This window comes from Stigmatopora nigra, chromosome 7 (genome assembly GCF_051989575.1).
Source record: "Stigmatopora nigra isolate UIUO_SnigA chromosome 7, RoL_Snig_1.1, whole genome shotgun sequence".
Taxonomy (NCBI): domain Eukaryota; kingdom Metazoa; phylum Chordata; class Actinopteri; order Syngnathiformes; family Syngnathidae; genus Stigmatopora; species Stigmatopora nigra.
In genome coordinates this window covers 15,704,978-15,721,084 of record NC_135514.1, presented here as the reverse complement: position 1 = coordinate 15,721,084, position 16,107 = coordinate 15,704,978, and the positions used below count along the sequence as shown (strand labels likewise).

General features: G+C 46.4%; 1 protein-coding gene across 5 annotated transcripts; it reads left to right on the top strand.

The window, feature by feature from the left end:
* The first annotated feature begins 161 nt into the window (after window positions 1-161).
* Window positions 162-15,859, top strand: LOC144198897 (SWI/SNF complex subunit SMARCC1-like). Of its 5 annotated transcripts, XM_077720113.1 has the most exons (29): window positions 162-391; window positions 1,449-1,568; window positions 1,913-1,998; window positions 2,084-2,165; window positions 2,581-2,673; window positions 2,732-2,801; window positions 2,869-2,938; window positions 3,011-3,086; window positions 3,476-3,601; window positions 4,333-4,466; window positions 4,762-4,892; window positions 4,972-5,031; window positions 5,103-5,140; window positions 5,940-6,061; window positions 6,142-6,213; window positions 6,283-6,396; window positions 7,020-7,173; window positions 7,234-7,341; window positions 8,044-8,103; window positions 8,169-8,427; window positions 8,493-8,654; window positions 9,478-9,539; window positions 9,973-10,126; window positions 10,199-10,337; window positions 10,371-10,380; window positions 13,602-13,736; window positions 13,801-14,143; window positions 14,216-14,344; window positions 14,856-15,859. In XM_077720113.1, exons 1-29 carry the CDS (start codon window positions 206-208, stop codon window positions 14,936-14,938), a joined length of 3,378 nt encoding a protein of 1,125 aa, XP_077576239.1. In that variant the 5' UTR covers window positions 162-205; the 3' UTR covers window positions 14,939-15,859. The 5 variants fall into 5 exon arrangements, with proteins under 5 accessions (XP_077576239.1, XP_077576240.1, XP_077576238.1 ...); XM_077720114.1 differs by having other exon boundaries at window positions 4,360-4,466; window positions 10,199-10,380; XM_077720112.1 differs by having other exon boundaries at window positions 10,199-10,380.
* Window positions 15,860-16,107: the final 248 nt, after the last annotated feature.

Here is a 16,107-nt window from a genome sequence, read left to right as displayed (position 1 = left end):
TCTAAGTCTCTGTAAAGTGTTATACGAGATACAGCACCGTAGAAAGGCCGCTTATTACAATAACTTGACAAACTACATTACCCACAATGCCCAAAATCTCGCGTTTCGCGGTAGTTGAAGAGCAAACCCATCTGCGCACGCGCAGTAACGGCTACACGGTTACTCGGAGCGAAGCAGAAAGACGAACGCAGCGAACAAAAACACAATGGCAACGGCGGCGACCACTGCTAGCGGCCCGACCACCGGCCCCGTAGGCGGTAGCGGCGGCGGTGGTGGGACTGCCCTTGCCCGCAAAAAAGACGGAGGACCGTCAACTAAATTCTGGGAGAGTTCTGAGACCATATCCCAACTGGAGACGGTTCGTCTGTGGATCGGCAAGCACTACAAGAAGGTTAGCTGAGTTAGCATTAGCATGATTCCCATTGATTTTAACGAAGGCCGCGGCGCGCCGATAATGGACGACTGACGCTAGTTTTCGCATTAAATGTACGCTTTTATGTTAGTTAGCCCAGCTATAATGTACTGTTGTGGGTGGCTTATGACAGCAAATTGTTACGTACTAACGTATAGTGTGGCTCACATTTGAAGTGACTTTTAAATCCGCACTTTTTTATCGAATACTCCCCGAGCTAACCCACTGGTTAGCATACACTTGCTAATGTTATTAAACAATTACATGTTGTAATTGTCAAATGTACAAATGTTATGAATGGTTGTGCTTCATTTGGAATAATATACGCTTTGTTTTTGCAACGAATGAGATAGTCGAGATAAGCAATGTATTAATTTATCACTCGGTAAATATGGGGTCGGTCATGTTCACACAGCTTCGTGTGTATGTGCACACGCATGCGTATTTCAACGTCGGCATCGTTTGATTATTAGCTGCCACTTTCCCGCTTTAAATGGATTGGACAGCTGATAGTGATAAACTCATTTCAATTTACACCCGACAGATGAGAAAAGCCAAAAGATTGGACGTCTAACACAGACAATGGGTGCATATGAGGTTAACTATTGTGTTTTGTGTATGTTTACTGTATACGTAGCAGCAAAGTTTAAATTTCTTACATTAATACAATGGTTGTTCAAAACATTAGCATGGGCATTCAATGTATAATAATATAATTAATATGTATACCAAATAATGTATTGAAGTTAGAACTGTACAACATATCTTTGGTGCTACAATACTGAGGTAGAATATTGTTGTTTTTGGGGCATTTAAACTCCATTTGTGCAGTTATTTCGGAAGATGGCTAGGGGCGAGTGTTCGGTGCTGCCACCCAGTGGACCGGAGTGGTAGTGCTGTCACCGTTTATTTTCACCCAAAACACGCATTTAAAGTTCATTTCAGTCGTGTTTTGAATCGATAGACGAATTGTCAATGTGATGTTGCAGAATTATTATTATTTTTTTTGTAAAATATGTGTACTTGTGTGTGCTAGTATGTGCAGAACGACTCCCCCTCAAGCAAATCCTTGGCTGGCCTGGTGGTGCAACTTCTCCAGTTCCAGGAGGACTCGTTCGGGCGCAAAGTCAACAATCCCGCCCTCACCAAGTTGCCGGTAGCCATTTTGATATTCATCTTTGGCAAATTCACTTTGTTCTATAATCCACGATGGGAGGGATGTTATGAAACAACATTGGTGTGGGGACAAAGCAATACTCTTGTTTAGGCAAGTTTTTAAAAATGTATTATGATGAGGAACAGGTCATATAAAAGAACAGATTATGCACGTAAATGCAGGAATTGTAGAATATCTGAAATTATGTTATATGGCAGTAATATTTTGTTTTTTTAAAGTTACACCAGATTGTTATTACCTTTGTTTATTTTAGATAAGCATGTTGAAATCCATAATTGAATCAATCAATGGCGTCTGTCTCACTGCTCATCTTCTCCCTCAAGGCTAAGTGCTTCCTGGACATGAAGGCAGGGGGCGCTCTCTGCCACATCCTGGGCTCCGTCTACAAGTTTAAAAGCGAGCAGGGCTGGTGAGTTTGCGCTTGGAATCTTTTTCACTTTTTATATTTTTTTTATACAACTTCACATACTGGTTGTTTCGGCTGCTTGTTTTAGGAGGCGCTTTGACTTGCAGAGCCCGTCCCGTATGGACAGGAATGTGGAGATGTTTTTGAATGTGGAGAAGAACTTGGTGCAGGTATGTCCATCTAGAAAATATTGGATGGAATATAATCGTGGCACATATTTACGCACACACGTAAGCGTCTAAAACATAGTACAAAAAACGGCCGCGAAGGGACATTATTTATTATAAGACATTAAACAATCAATTCCTTTTAATTTTCTCTCGTTTTTGTGTCTTACATCACATCTTTCCCACAAAATTAGAATACTTTGACACATTTTAAAGGGTTTAGTTGGTAGTTGTGTGGAATGAATTAGAGAATTTACATATAAAGTACACCTCCACTTACGAAATTTTCAAGTTACGAAAAAAGCTATGGAGCCAATTACTTTTGTAGATAGAAATACAACTGTATGTCATCTCTGCCCCGTGACCTTTGACCTCTTCACCTTTAACCCCACCCAAACAAACGTCTTCTTCCTTCCAGAACAACTGCCTGACTCGCCCCACCGTCTTCTTGTCTCCCGATTTGGAGGCCAAGCAAGCCAGTAAGCTGAAAGACGCCATCAAGAGGCTCCAGGTGAGCGTGACGCCCGCCCCGTGACCTTTTTCCGAGAACCTGACCGGTCTCCTTGCAGGGTTCCATCACCGAAGACAAGTCCAAGGCCACCCATCTCATTTTCCCCAGTCCTTTGCAGCAGGACGAAGGTGGGAACTTTCACTTTTGGCCTTCTTTCTTTTGACATATGTTCATATATATTTTTAAATATGGCAGACGAGTGGCTGCGTCCCGTCCTGAGGAAGGACAAGCAGGTTCTGGTTCACTGGGGTCTCTACCCAGACAGGTGAGTAAAAGATGGGAGTCCGTCAAGGACGAGACATTACCACCAATGAACGAAAACGTCTTTTTTTTCCAGCTATGACACTTGGATGCCGGGCGGCGAGGTGGATGCCGACGTGGAGGAGCCGCCTAGTGCTGAACGACCGTGGAAGGTGAGCCAATTTTAAGACACCTGTGTCAAAGTGGCGGCCCCGGGGCCAAATCTGGCCCGCCACTTTGCTTTGTGCGGCCCGGGAAAGTCAATGATGAGTGGCGACTTTCTGTTTTAGGATCAAATTCAAATGATATAGATATATATTAAATTTTCTGATTTTCCCCCTTTTAAATCGATAATTGTCATTTTTTAAATCATTTTTTTCTGTGTTTTTAGTTCAAAAATCATTTTGTAAAATCTAAAAATATATTTAAAAAAGCTAAACATTGTTTTAGATCTATAAAAAAAATCAAGGCTTTTTGATCCAGTTCTGGTCATTTATTTTTTTGTTGTTGCTGCTTTTATATGGATGTTTTTATTGAATAATTTGTCCTCCCGTATGGACAGGTCCACGCCCGGTGGGTCCTGGACACGGACGCCTTTAACGAGTGGATGAACGAGGAAGACTACGAGGTGGACGACAACAAAAAACCTGTCAGCTTCCGTCAGAAGGTCTATCTGAAAGAGGAGGAGGTAACAACTCCTTCTTCCATTTTCATTCGGTCGCACAATTCTTAGACGCACTGGTGTCTGCTTGTTGAATAATGTCTTTTTGCATGGAGTTGCTTGTTTGTTTGTCTTGTCTGTCATCATCCCTTCTTAATTCCCTTTTTCTCTTCTTCCAAAGGACCTCCCGGTTGCTCTTTCTTTGCCATTGACGGCGATTAACGTCCAATTTATTAAAAACGAGTTCATTCTTAAGTCAAAATGGACGAAAAATATGACCCACAGTATTTATTTATTTTTTTTTATTCGGCCATTTTAGACAAATTGCTTGGATTTAATGTTAGTTTAACGGGACACAAAATACTTCCTCAGAGTTAAGATAAGTAACAAAATGTATCATTATGAAGCACATGGCTCCTTCTTTTATCATATTTGTATATTTACACTATTGAAACAAAAAAGTACAACTAAAATGGCCCGGTTTATGATCTATTTTAGTCCTCCAAATGGTATGCAAAAATCCCTTCAAATTCAACTTCTACCGTTGCAAAAAAGAACAAAATTTCCAGCGTAAAGGAACCCTGCTGGAAAGTCGGCGCTACTGCATCTTCCTCCTTCTTTCTTCTCCCCTGTTCCTCCTTCCTCCTCCTTCTCCTCCTCCGTTGTGTTTGTGAGAATGTTTCATCCTCTCATTCTGCCACTCTCTTATGTCATCCTCCATCCCTCCCTCGCTCGGCCTCGGGCCTTTGTCTGATCAGTCGTCTTCCCGCACGCCCGATCGTAAGGAGCGCAAGACCAACGCCGCCGCCTCCGCCGCCGGCAAGAAGAGGAGGCGCTCGCCCTCGCCGCCCAGCACGCCCGCAGAGTCGCGCAAAAAAGGCGGCAAAAAGGGGTAGGCCAAAGTTTCCCCCGTCCTTTTCTAACTTGACCTAAATGTCTCTTAATGCGCGTCGTAAGGAGAAAAAAATTGAAACATGGTAATGATACAAAAAAAAACAATCATTTGATTACAGATGTATCATTCCCATTTTATTTTGTGGATGGAAAAAAATGACTGCCATCAGTACAGATAAATATACATTTTGATTAACGGTTACAAGTGTGTCCTATAGACGACATGATAGACGTCCACTCATCGTTCTGGTGTATATTTAAATAAAGTCTTATGGGGAAATGAACTTTTCCAGGAACCAAGGCCATTACTGGAAACGGCGAGGACACCGCGGCGAAGAGGACGACACGGAGGACGACAACTCCAAGGACCCGGACGACTCGTCCGCTGGCGCCAGCATGGAGGAGGGCAGCGTTTCCAAAAACGGTACGTTCCCAACCCCCCTCGAGGTCCTCGGCACCGTGGCGCCCTCGTGTGACCACGCCCCCCATGTCCGTCCGCTCAGCCCATTCCAAGAAAGACGCCGACAACGCGCCGCTCAAAGGAGACAACGGAGCAGACGTGGGTACGTAACTCACCCTATCGCCTTCCCTCGCCGTCGGAGAATGGCGTTGACGGTGTCGCTTCTTTACGCAGACGATATGGAGGACGATTCCGTGCTCTCTGGCGGAAAGGTAAGGAGTTTTTTTATCCAAGGCTCGTCTAATTCTGATCAAAATTACATTGTTGGCTAACTGATAGGTTGACCAATAGGTATTACCAAATCTACGCGCCAATAAAACAGACATCTTGCAAGAGAGAATTGGGACCGGACGTTTGGTCCCCGTTGAAACCAGCTCTCAAAATTATACTCATGAGACTCAGTTTAATATCTAAGTACTGTTAAATATCTGTAATACTGTTTAATATCTAAGTGTTGTTGAAACCAGTTCTGAAAATTATATTCATGAGAGAGAGTTTAAGATCTAAATATCTATTGTTTTCAACAGTACATAGATATTAAACAGCACATAGATATTAAACAGTACTTAGATATTAAACTCTCCAATATAATTATATTTATTTGAAGTATGAATATAATTTTGAGAGCTGCTTTCAACAGTAAACTCTGTCATGTTGTCAAATGTCCGGGCGACCAAACGTCCAGGCGACCAAACGTCCGGGCGACCAAACGTCCGGGCGACCAAACGTCCGGGCGACCAACCGTCTGGGCGACCAAATGTCTGGACGACCAAACGTCCGAGCACCTTGAGAATTGATCCCCACGCGTTTTTAGGTCAAGATGATTGTGCCGAATCGATGCCTCTTTTTGGCTTATTTATTCCATAAGACTTTTTTCATGTTAATAAGCTAAGTTAAAGCAAAGCATTCTTCATGGCAAGCAAATCTATTATAATGTCACTTTTACTAAACCTAAATAAAGCAAAGCATTCAAATATAGAATAATGTAAGGCTGATCAGTGTTGTCCTCAGGATGACGAAGACCAAAGCAAAGCGGAAATCAGCCGCCTGATGGACGCCGGCGAGGACAACGTGACGGAGCAGACGCACCACATCATCATCCCCAGCTACAGCGCCTGGTTCGACTACAACTGGTGAGTGGGACACAAATTGTCCACGTCCCCAACGTCCACGTCCCCAGCCTTCCAGACCAACTTTCTTTCTCTGTTTGTAGCATCCACGAAATTGAGAGGAGAGCCCTGCCGGAGTTCTTCAACGGGAAGAACAAGTCCAAGACGCCAGAAATGTCAGTGGCAGAGGCAGCAATTCAAATTGAAGGACAGAAGAATGACATTTTGACGTCTCTCTCGAACAGATACTTGGCCTACCGCAATTTCATGATCGACACTTACCGCCTCAACCCCCAAGAGTACCTCACCTCCACATCCTGCCGCAGGAATCTGACGGGGGACGTGTGCGCCATTATGAGGTCAGTAATTAGACAAATCAAGGGGGGGGTCAGACTCGGGTTGGTTCGCGGGGGCGCTTTAACGTCAACTCGGTCTCATGTGGACCATTTTTGATAGAATATTTAGATAATTTTTTTTATAAATATGGATTAAAAGAACTGGATGAAAATCCCTGAATATTCCGTTTTTATAGGTCTAAAACAATGTTTATTTGAGCTATTTTTTAGATTTTACTAAATGATTTTTGAACTAAAAACACAGAAGAAAATGGATTAAACAAATTTCAATTATGGATTAAAAACTAGATTCAAATCCCTGAATATTCAGTATTTTATAGATCTAATACAGTTTAATTTAGCCTTTTTTATATATTTTACTAAATATTTTTGAACTAAAAACAGAAGAAAATGGATTAAAAAAATTACAATTATGGATTAAATAACTAGATTAAAACCCTGAATATTCCGTTTTTTATAGATCTAAAACAGTTTTATTCAGCCTTTTTTATATATTTTTTGATTTTACAAAATGATTTTTGAACTAAAAACATAAAAAAATGGATTAGAAAATGACATTGATAGATTTAAAAGAGGGAATATCAGTTCAATGTTGGTTAAAAAGAAAGGTCATTTTTGTGGTGCAGGGTCCACGCCTTCTTGGAGCAGTGGGGTCTGGTCAACTACCAGGTGGACTCTGACAGCCGACCCCTGCCCATGGGCCCCCCGCCCACCCCCCACTTCACGGTGCTGGCCGACACGCCTTCCGGCCTGATGCCTCTCAACCACAGACCTCCGCCGGTAAGTCTGTCCAGTCGACGGCGTCCGACGGCCACGTGATGCTCCGTCCGGTCTGGGCAGATCCCGCCTCCGCAGCAGATGCCAAACTTTTCGGACAAGTTGAAGGACAAAGCCATCGACCTCCAGAACTTTGGCCTGCGCACCGACCAGTACAAGAAGAACTCTAAGGTAGGAAATGTTCCGAATACCGTATCATCTTGTGTATATACGTCGTATTTGTCGCTATTAAAAAAAATCATAGAGTGAAGAGTGCGGCTTATATGCGCACAAAAGAGGCCTGGCATGCAAAAGGGGGCGGGGCCTGCACAAAAGTCAAAACTAAGTGGCCATTTATTTAAAACTAGAGAAAAGATACACTGGTAAATCGATAAATAATATTACTTTTGACGTATCTGGATGGAATTCAAGGGAAAGAAACAAGCAAATCTTGCATAAAACATGACGGGAAAGTTAATAATGAGTGGCAACTTTGTTTTAGGATCAAATTCAAATTAAGAGTAGAGATGGATATTCCATTTCCAGATTTTCCCCCCTTTTTAAATCAATAATTGTCATTTTTTTAATCAATTTTTCTGTGTTTTTAGTTCAGAAATCATTTTGCAAAATCTAAAAATATATTTTAAAAAAGCTCAAATAAACATTGTTTTGGATCTGTAAAAAACAGAATATTCCGAGCTTTTAATCCACTTTTTCGAATCCATTTATATAAAAAAATGGAAATATTCTATCTAATATGGTCCCGCCCACGTGAAATCAAGTTGACGTTAACCCTTACCTTAAATGATTCAGCACTGAATTGGAAAAAAGGCCTCTTATAGTCCAAATAATACAATACACTTTGCTGAATTTGTGTATCGATGTTGCTTTCAGGTCAAATCGTTGGTGTCCACGCGAGAATGGACCGAGCAGGAGACCCTACTCCTACTGGAGGTGAGTTCCTCCAAGCCTCCTCCGCGAGGAAGCCATCCCCGAGCATCGGATCCCGTTGTGGGCAGGCCCTGGAGATGTACAAGGACGACTGGAACAAAGTGTCGGAGCACGTGGGCTCGCGCACCCAAGACGAGTGCATCCTGCACTTCCTGCGCCTGCCCATCGAGGACCCTTACCTGGAGAGCTCGGAGGCGTCGCTGGGACCGCTGGCCTACCAGCCCATCCCCTTCAGCCAGTCCGGGAACCCCGTCATGAGCACCGTGGCCTTCCTGGCCTCCGTGGTGGACCCCAGGGTGGCTTCCGCCGCCGCCAAGGCCGCGCTGGGTAATGTCGGATTTAAAAAGAGTAATGATAATGATGATGATAATTCATGTGTGGATGTTGCGCAGAGGAGTTCTCCCGCGTGCGTGAAGAAGTCCCCGCCGAACTGGTGGAGGCCCACGTGAAGAAGGTCCAGGAGGCGGCCAGGAACACGGGCAAGGTGGACCCCGCCTTCGGACTGGAGAGCAGCGGGATCGCCGGGACCGCCCCGGAAGAACCCGAGAAGACGGGTGAGTCGCGTGGAACTGCTCGCTCGCGTTGACACAAAATAATACTTTGTATTACATTTGTGTAGAGTATTTTTTTTTTGTAATTTAATGTAGTCCCAAAATGGAACAAAAACACGTATCGACTGTTATTTGCAATAATAATCTAAATATTTTCTTTTTTACTACTTTTGTTTATAATATGGTAAATCTTAAAAGGCATAACAAAGAATTTGGGCTTTAAACGATCTATAAACTATGTAAATTAAATTAAAATTAATCAAGGTAATTCATCGTAATGATCTTATCATCCCTAATTAATTTAAAAAATTTGCGCAATTGACACAAAACCTCCCATTGAAATCTACATCTATGTATTCCCGAGTGCAAACACTAGAGGACAGTAGAGATGCAGCTGTTTTTGTAATGCCTTTTCGCATTCTGCCACGTTAACCAGTGGATTAAAACTAGTGAGCAGATGGGCTAAGGGACTGGGGGGAGGGAGGGGCCCGAGGGGGACCCGAGCAAAAGTGGGTCATTGCACATCATGTTTATCTTCCACTCCTCCCTTCATCATATGTTATTCTGTGGATCAAATCTCACTTAGGATGTTTTTCTCTCTGCCATGCCCATGTTAGTTTACAGATTAAAACCTCACGTGGAATCAGTGCGCGCGCTTTCGCCACGTTGAGAAATATGTCACGTGTCACATATAGAAAACAATGGACATAAAAAATAGTTAAATGCAGAAAAAAGGTTAAACAATAGGTTATTTTCACTTTAATTGCTAAAAACTATCAGAAAACATTCATATTTGGCTTTTGTGTCTCTTTGGCATCCCTTGTAGAGCCCACAGAAAGTCCTGCTGAAAAGACTGAGACGGACACGGACTCTCAACAGGGGGACAAGGTGAGGACACCACGTCTCTATTGTCTTCTGATAAAAACCGTCCCAAAAAATCCTACTGTATTTTCTCACATGTACGCCGAATTTCTCGCAAAAAAAATCGAGTCGAGGGTGCGGCTTATCTGCGCACAAATCATTTATTTCAAAATTCATAATGATCAAGATTTTTCCCTTAAAGTGACACATTTTTACTCTGTATCAAAACGATGAGTATGGAGGCGAAAATTGGGAATCGGGGGGTGCGGCTTATACGAGGGAAATTGTCAAATTCAACCATTTTAAGGGTACGGCTTATATGAGGGAAATTGAAAAAATCCAACCATTTTAAGGGTGTGGACTATTGGCGAGAAAATTCAGTAAGTCAAAGACAGTCTTGTCCAATTGCGCGTCCCTCGCTAGTTTGACAAAATCCAAAATGTCTGCCGTACTTACCCAGGCCGAGTCCAAAGACGAGGCCGAGAAACCCAGCGAGTCCGCCGAGAAAAACGACAAAGCGGACCCCCCGGAGAAGGTCCGCAAGGACGCCGGGGACGCGTCGGAGCGAGACGACGACAGCGAAGAAGGACAGGAAGCCAAGCCCGTTCCTGCCGGTAGGGTCATTGCGCCGCCATCTTTATTTGAGTAGAAGCGCCGACTGACTTTGTTTTTGTCCCCAACCACAGACGAAGACGAAACCATGGAGACGTCCTCCAGCGAGCAGGAAAAGGAGGAGAAAGCCACCGCGGCGGTGGCGGCGGAGGAGGAAGGCGAGGAGAAGAGGAAGAAGCTGGAGCACGACATCGGAGAAGGAAACATCGCCACGGCGGCGGCCGCCGCTTTGGCGTCCGCCGCCACCAAAGCCAAGGTGACGTATCTTCAATGCCTTGCAAAGTAGATGGCGTTAAAATCCCGTTGGGTCTTTGCGGATTGTGATGGATGGCCAGCGGCTTTTATTTTGGCGGTGATACAAAATCACATCCTCCTGGCTATTTGCTAGCAAGACTACCGTATTTTCACGACCATGAGGCGCACCCTCAATGAATGACACATTTCATTTTTTTCCATATATAAGGCGCTCTGGATTATAAGGCGCCCTGTCTATTTTGTAGAACATTTAAGACTTAAGTGCGCCTTATGGTCGTGAAAGTACGGTAGTTTGAACTCGCTTTATTTTTAACCAGGAAATGTAATATACATCCATACTATCTTATAATTTACTCATTTGAATTTGATAGTAAAACAGAAAGTGGGCACTCATTTCTCGGGCCGCACAAAATGACCCGGCGGGCCACATTGGGCCCGCGGGCCGCCCCTTTGCCACCCATGTCCATCAAAAAATCAGTTTCATCACCTCATCTGGTCAACGGCGACCAATCCGAGTTGGAAAACCCCCCTGAAATTTCGTCTCGACTTACAAAAAGAAAATACCAAGTTAGGAAAAACGGAATCTTCTCCACGATGCTCCGATTGGGCGTGGCACGTTCTCCGTCTGGGTTTTTTTCTTTTGGTCCGAGTATGCTTACGGCAACTTTTTATTCTTTTGTTTTTCATCCCGGACCACCACAAGAATGTTCCGATCAAAAAGAGGAAGCGGAGCGTCTTATCCATCGAAGTCAAACAGGAGATGATCAAAAAATACGAGAGCGGCATGCGCCTGAGCGACGTCGCCAGGCAATATGGCCGAAACACCTCCACCGTGTCCACCATCATCAAGCAGAAGACGGCCCTCAAAGCCATGATCCCCTCCCACGGCCTGTCCATCATGTCCAAGAAGAGATCGGCCCTCCACGACGAGATGGAACGCCTCCTGGTCCTCTGGATCCGCGAGAAGGAACTGGCCGGGGATAAGCTGACAAAGTCCACCATCTCGGAGAAGGCCATGGACATCTTCGCCGACCTCCTCAAGGAGAGGGTGGGTCCCTCGGAGGAGCGCCCACCCTTGGATTTCAAAGCCTCGCACGGCTGGTTGCAAAAATTCACCAGGAGGGTAGAGCGCCACTCCCTGGAGAACTTCAGCCAAGACCAGCAGGTGGCGGAAGGCTTCACCCACGCTTTCCGACGGCTCCTAGAAGAAGGCAACTACCTCCCGCAGCAGGTTTTCACCTGCGACCACACCGGTCTCTTCTGGAAGAAGATGCCGCGCCGCACCTCCATCGCGCTGGAGGAGAAGGGCGCGGCGGGCCACACCCCCGCTAAGGACCGCTTGACGCTAACGCTCTCCTGCAACGCCAGCGGAGACTGCAAAATCAAGCCCCTGTCGGTCTACCACTCGGAAAACCCGCCGGCGTTCCACGCCCACAAGATCTCCAAGGATCGACTTCACGTCCTGTGGAGGTCCGACGCCGCGGCGTCCGTCACGCGCCGGCTTTTCGTCGATTGGCTCACTTCGGTTTTCAGCCCGACCGTCCAGGCCTTCCTCCGAGACCGGGGACTGCCCGGGGAGTGTCTCCTGGTCCTGGACAACGTCCCCGCCCATTCAAAAGACCTTCGGGCCGACCTCCCGGAAGAACTGTCCTTCATCAAGGTGGTTTTTCTTCCCCCTAATATCGCCCCTCCCTTCCAGGTCTTGGACCAGCAAGCCGTCCCCATGAGTTTCCGCAAACTCTACACTAAATTCCTCTTCAAGATGTGTTCTGATGTCACCGAGTACACCCAATGTACGCTGAGGGACTTCTGGGAACACAATTTTGACATCGTGGTGGCTTTGACTTTGATTGACATGGCGTGGGAGGGCGTGACGGCTCAAGATATCCACGCCGCCTGGAGGAACTTGTGGCCGGGTGACCTGGGGGGGTTCCGGTCGGATCTGGAAGCCCAACCTCAACCCGTGATGGAGGAAATCGTCCTGCTGGGTACCGCCATGGGCTTGGAGATGGATCTGGAGGACGTGGAGGACTTGATGGAGGGACACCGAGAAGAACTGAACACCGAGGAACTCAAGGAGTTGGAGGCCATGCAGCGTTCGGCTCAGGAAATTGGCGAGGAGGAGGAGCAAGTGGCGGTGGACACGGAGAGGATACTGGAAATGATGGACAAGTTTGACGAGATTTCGCAATTTGTGGAGCTAAACCATCCGCAGAAAAGGTGGTGCCGCAGCGCCATCGGCCATTTTGAGCACGTTTGTCTACTGTATTTTAGGAAAATTGTCAAACGCAGGCAAAAGAAATCGGCCTTGGCGCAGTTTTTGGCGCAATTGTCCGCCTCGTCCGTCGAGGGGGAACTTCAGACAAAAAGTCACGGAACGACAGAAGAGGAAAAAAATACATGATGGATCATGTTAAAAGAAGACGAAAAATAATGTTCATTTCTTTTGGCCAAGTTGTGTGTTGACATATCTGCATGCCTTCTTCAAGTTCGCCTTGTTTTCCTCGTATATTCTTACAAAATGGCTACCCGTGACTCAATATTAGGGTTTATGACGTGGGCGGTGTTTAACTTTGACCAGCTTCGTGAAGAATTGGAAAATTGAAAGACTTGATCTTCGATAAAAAAAAACGTATACGAGGAAGGACTTTAATCCTAATAAAGGCTACCGAGTTTTAACATTTTTAACATTGTCCGCTGGTGGTGCTCCTTCAAATATTTTATTTTTTCTTGACATAGACTAAATTTGTGTAAAACCCTCGGACACTTTTATATCGTCAAAAATTTAAAGGGGTCCATTAAAAATGTTAACTTATCTGGTCCCCTTTAAAGTGTAACAATTTAAAAAGACGCAATTTTTTTTGCCAGGAAAACTAATTTGTCCACTTGAGAATAGTCCCTCTTGATAAATTATATACTTATATCTGTGTCCATGCCCCAAAGGGTGCCTAAATGAGACTTACTATTGTGGGACATGTTTGAAGTGTCCAAGATCAACATATCAGTTCATGAGCAACTGTCCCCAAGTGTTTATATCAGGTAATTGTTCGGAAAAAATGGCACAAATGACATTGTACTTCTGTATTATGAATTATTTACGTACTTGTAACTTTTGGGGCTACTGTTGACTCTTGAACAAACTCCTTTAGGATTGGACGAAACTTGTTTTTGTGGTCAAACGTCTTCTTAATGTTTCTCGGTGTCTTTTTTTTCCGATTTCAGCACTTGGCGGCCGTGGAGGAGAGAAAGATCAAGTCTTTGGTGGCTCTCCTGGTGGAGACGCAGATGAAGAAGTTGGAGATCAAGTTGAGGCACTTTGAGGAACTGGAAACCATCATGGATCGCGAGAAGGAGGCGGTACGTCTTCCAAAATGGACCAAAAAAAATGACCCATGACAAAATGGCGTCTTTCCCTTTACAGTTGGAGCTTCAACGTCAACAGCTGTTGACGGAACGCCAAGCCTTCCACATGGAGCAGCTCAAGTACGCCGAGATGAAAGCCCGCCAGCAGATGGAGCAACAGCAACAACAGCAAGCGGCGGCGGCAGCAGCAGCCGCGGCAGCCGCCGCCCAAGCCCAAGCGCAGGGACAACCCGGTCCCCACCCGGGACCCCCGGCCATGCACCCCGGCGGCCCAGCACCTCCTCCGCACCACGGAGCTCCGCCTCCTCACCACGGAGGCCCGTTGCCCGGTGCGGCCTTGCACCCGGGTTTCCCCCCCATGGCTCACCACGCCATGGTGCCCCTTCACCCCGGTCAAACGGGTGAGTTTGCGCCTTCTCCCGCCGGATAAACGACCCGTACCGTTAACATTTTTTCCGTATCTTTTTGCGCAGGTCCCATGGGACCCGGACCCGTGCCCGGGCGCATGTTGAGCGGCCCCCCCGCGGCGGCCGCCGGACCCCCGCCCGGAGGAATGCCGCCCATGATGCCCCCGCGCCATCCCGGAGCACCCAACGGCATGTGTGAGTCTTGCGCTACCGCGGTCATTCGCTCATCACTGCTTATTCACACGAGGGTGGGGTGCTGGAGCAAGGTCAGAAATTGCCAGCCATGAAACATAACCACAAAAAAAAAAAATCCATCGTGTCAAAGCAAATTAGCCTCAATTTGTAGCTAAAGCATATTTTCGGGTGGAATTAGGCGGCAAATTTGTATTTTTGTTTTAACTTTAACCAGAAATATCTCGAATACTTGAGCTGAAATCGGTTATTTCCCAATCTATGCCACCACTAGATGTCCAATCCTTTTTGACTGGGTGAGTTGTTTTGGAGCAAAAAATAAAGAGGCCCCCGCCCCTCTGAGATGAGCCCATCAACCCTACTGTTTCAAAACCAAATATAAGGACTCCCATTGGCCCATGCCAACCCCCCACCAGATGCCCATAGCCCCTCCCCAATCATTTCCATCACATTACTCATCCCTTGTTCGTCATCGTTTATTTTATTTATTTATTTATTTTTTTGTGCGCCCCAGATCCCGGACCCGTGGCCGCCCAGGCCGAAGCGGTGCCCCCTCTCCCCCCGGCGCCCTCTGGCGGCCGCGCGGCAGACAACTGAGACGCAAAAAGCGCTTCCTCGCAGCCTCTGTCGTTCGGCCATTTTGTCCAAAAGTAGCGCTCGACCAAGCAACACTTTTCTCGGGCGCGCACACACTCACCCACTCACCCACTCACACACACACACTCAGGGCTCGGTGGGACGGCGGCGCCGAAAGCAAATTCCAAAAACACTGTTTGACGGAGGCCGCGAGGCAAAAACGCTGTAAAAAGTCTCCACCTCCAAAACTTACACTGTACGCGCGCGTAGGGGTACGTATCCGATTTCTACTAGATGCCCGGCCGGCGCCTTCGGAACCGGGACGGGCGGCGGCGGCGAATGGTTCGCCGTGGCCTTTCCCGGACGCGGCGTGGTCGCCGCCGCCGCCATCTTGAACCCTTTCCCCCCCTCCCCCGCCCAAAACGACACGCAAACAAAACTGAGGTTCCACACTGGTTAGCGCGACTGTGAGGCCTGGCCGGCGACGCCTAAACCCCGCCCCTTTCCCCGCCACTGCCTACCTCGCTGGCCTCGCCCCCTCCTTCCCCCCACTCCCTTTGTCCAGGTATGAACTTTTCCTTCTTTCTTAAAGTGAGTTTTGCGCTACCTCTTCTAGAAGCTTCTCTCTCCCCCACCACACCCCACTTTTCGCCTTTAGCCTTTTAGCATCCGGCTGGCTACCTCTAAATCCCCCGATTTGCGTTCTCCTCGGGGGGCAGGCGGGCCGGCCCGTCCCGTTTTTTTTGTTCCGTCACTGTCGCTTCAACCATCTTTATAAAAAGGCTACTATTGGTATTTTTTAGGAGGTTTTGGGGTTGTTTTGTGTAGTTGTTTGTAGCATTTGCTTTGATTTTTTTTGTTTTTGTACCCGTTGGGACAGTTGGTCCCTTCGCCACGCCGACACACACACCACACGCTGGCCAATAAAATGTTTTTCTACAATTGTTCTCTTCGGTTTTTGTTTTTTAGGGAGGGGAGGGGCAGCAGAAGCGTCCGTGGAGGAGGGGGAGGGGCGTTAAAAAGAGTTGGGGGGGCGGGGCAAGTAAGCAAGCAAGCATTACTTCTGCTCTGGTTAGCAAACACAACAGAAGAAACAACACTAAATAACACAAAGACGAATAGACAAACTAAAAATGAAACTTAAAGCTTCCTAAATTGTATTTTTATAACATTTTTATATACATATTACG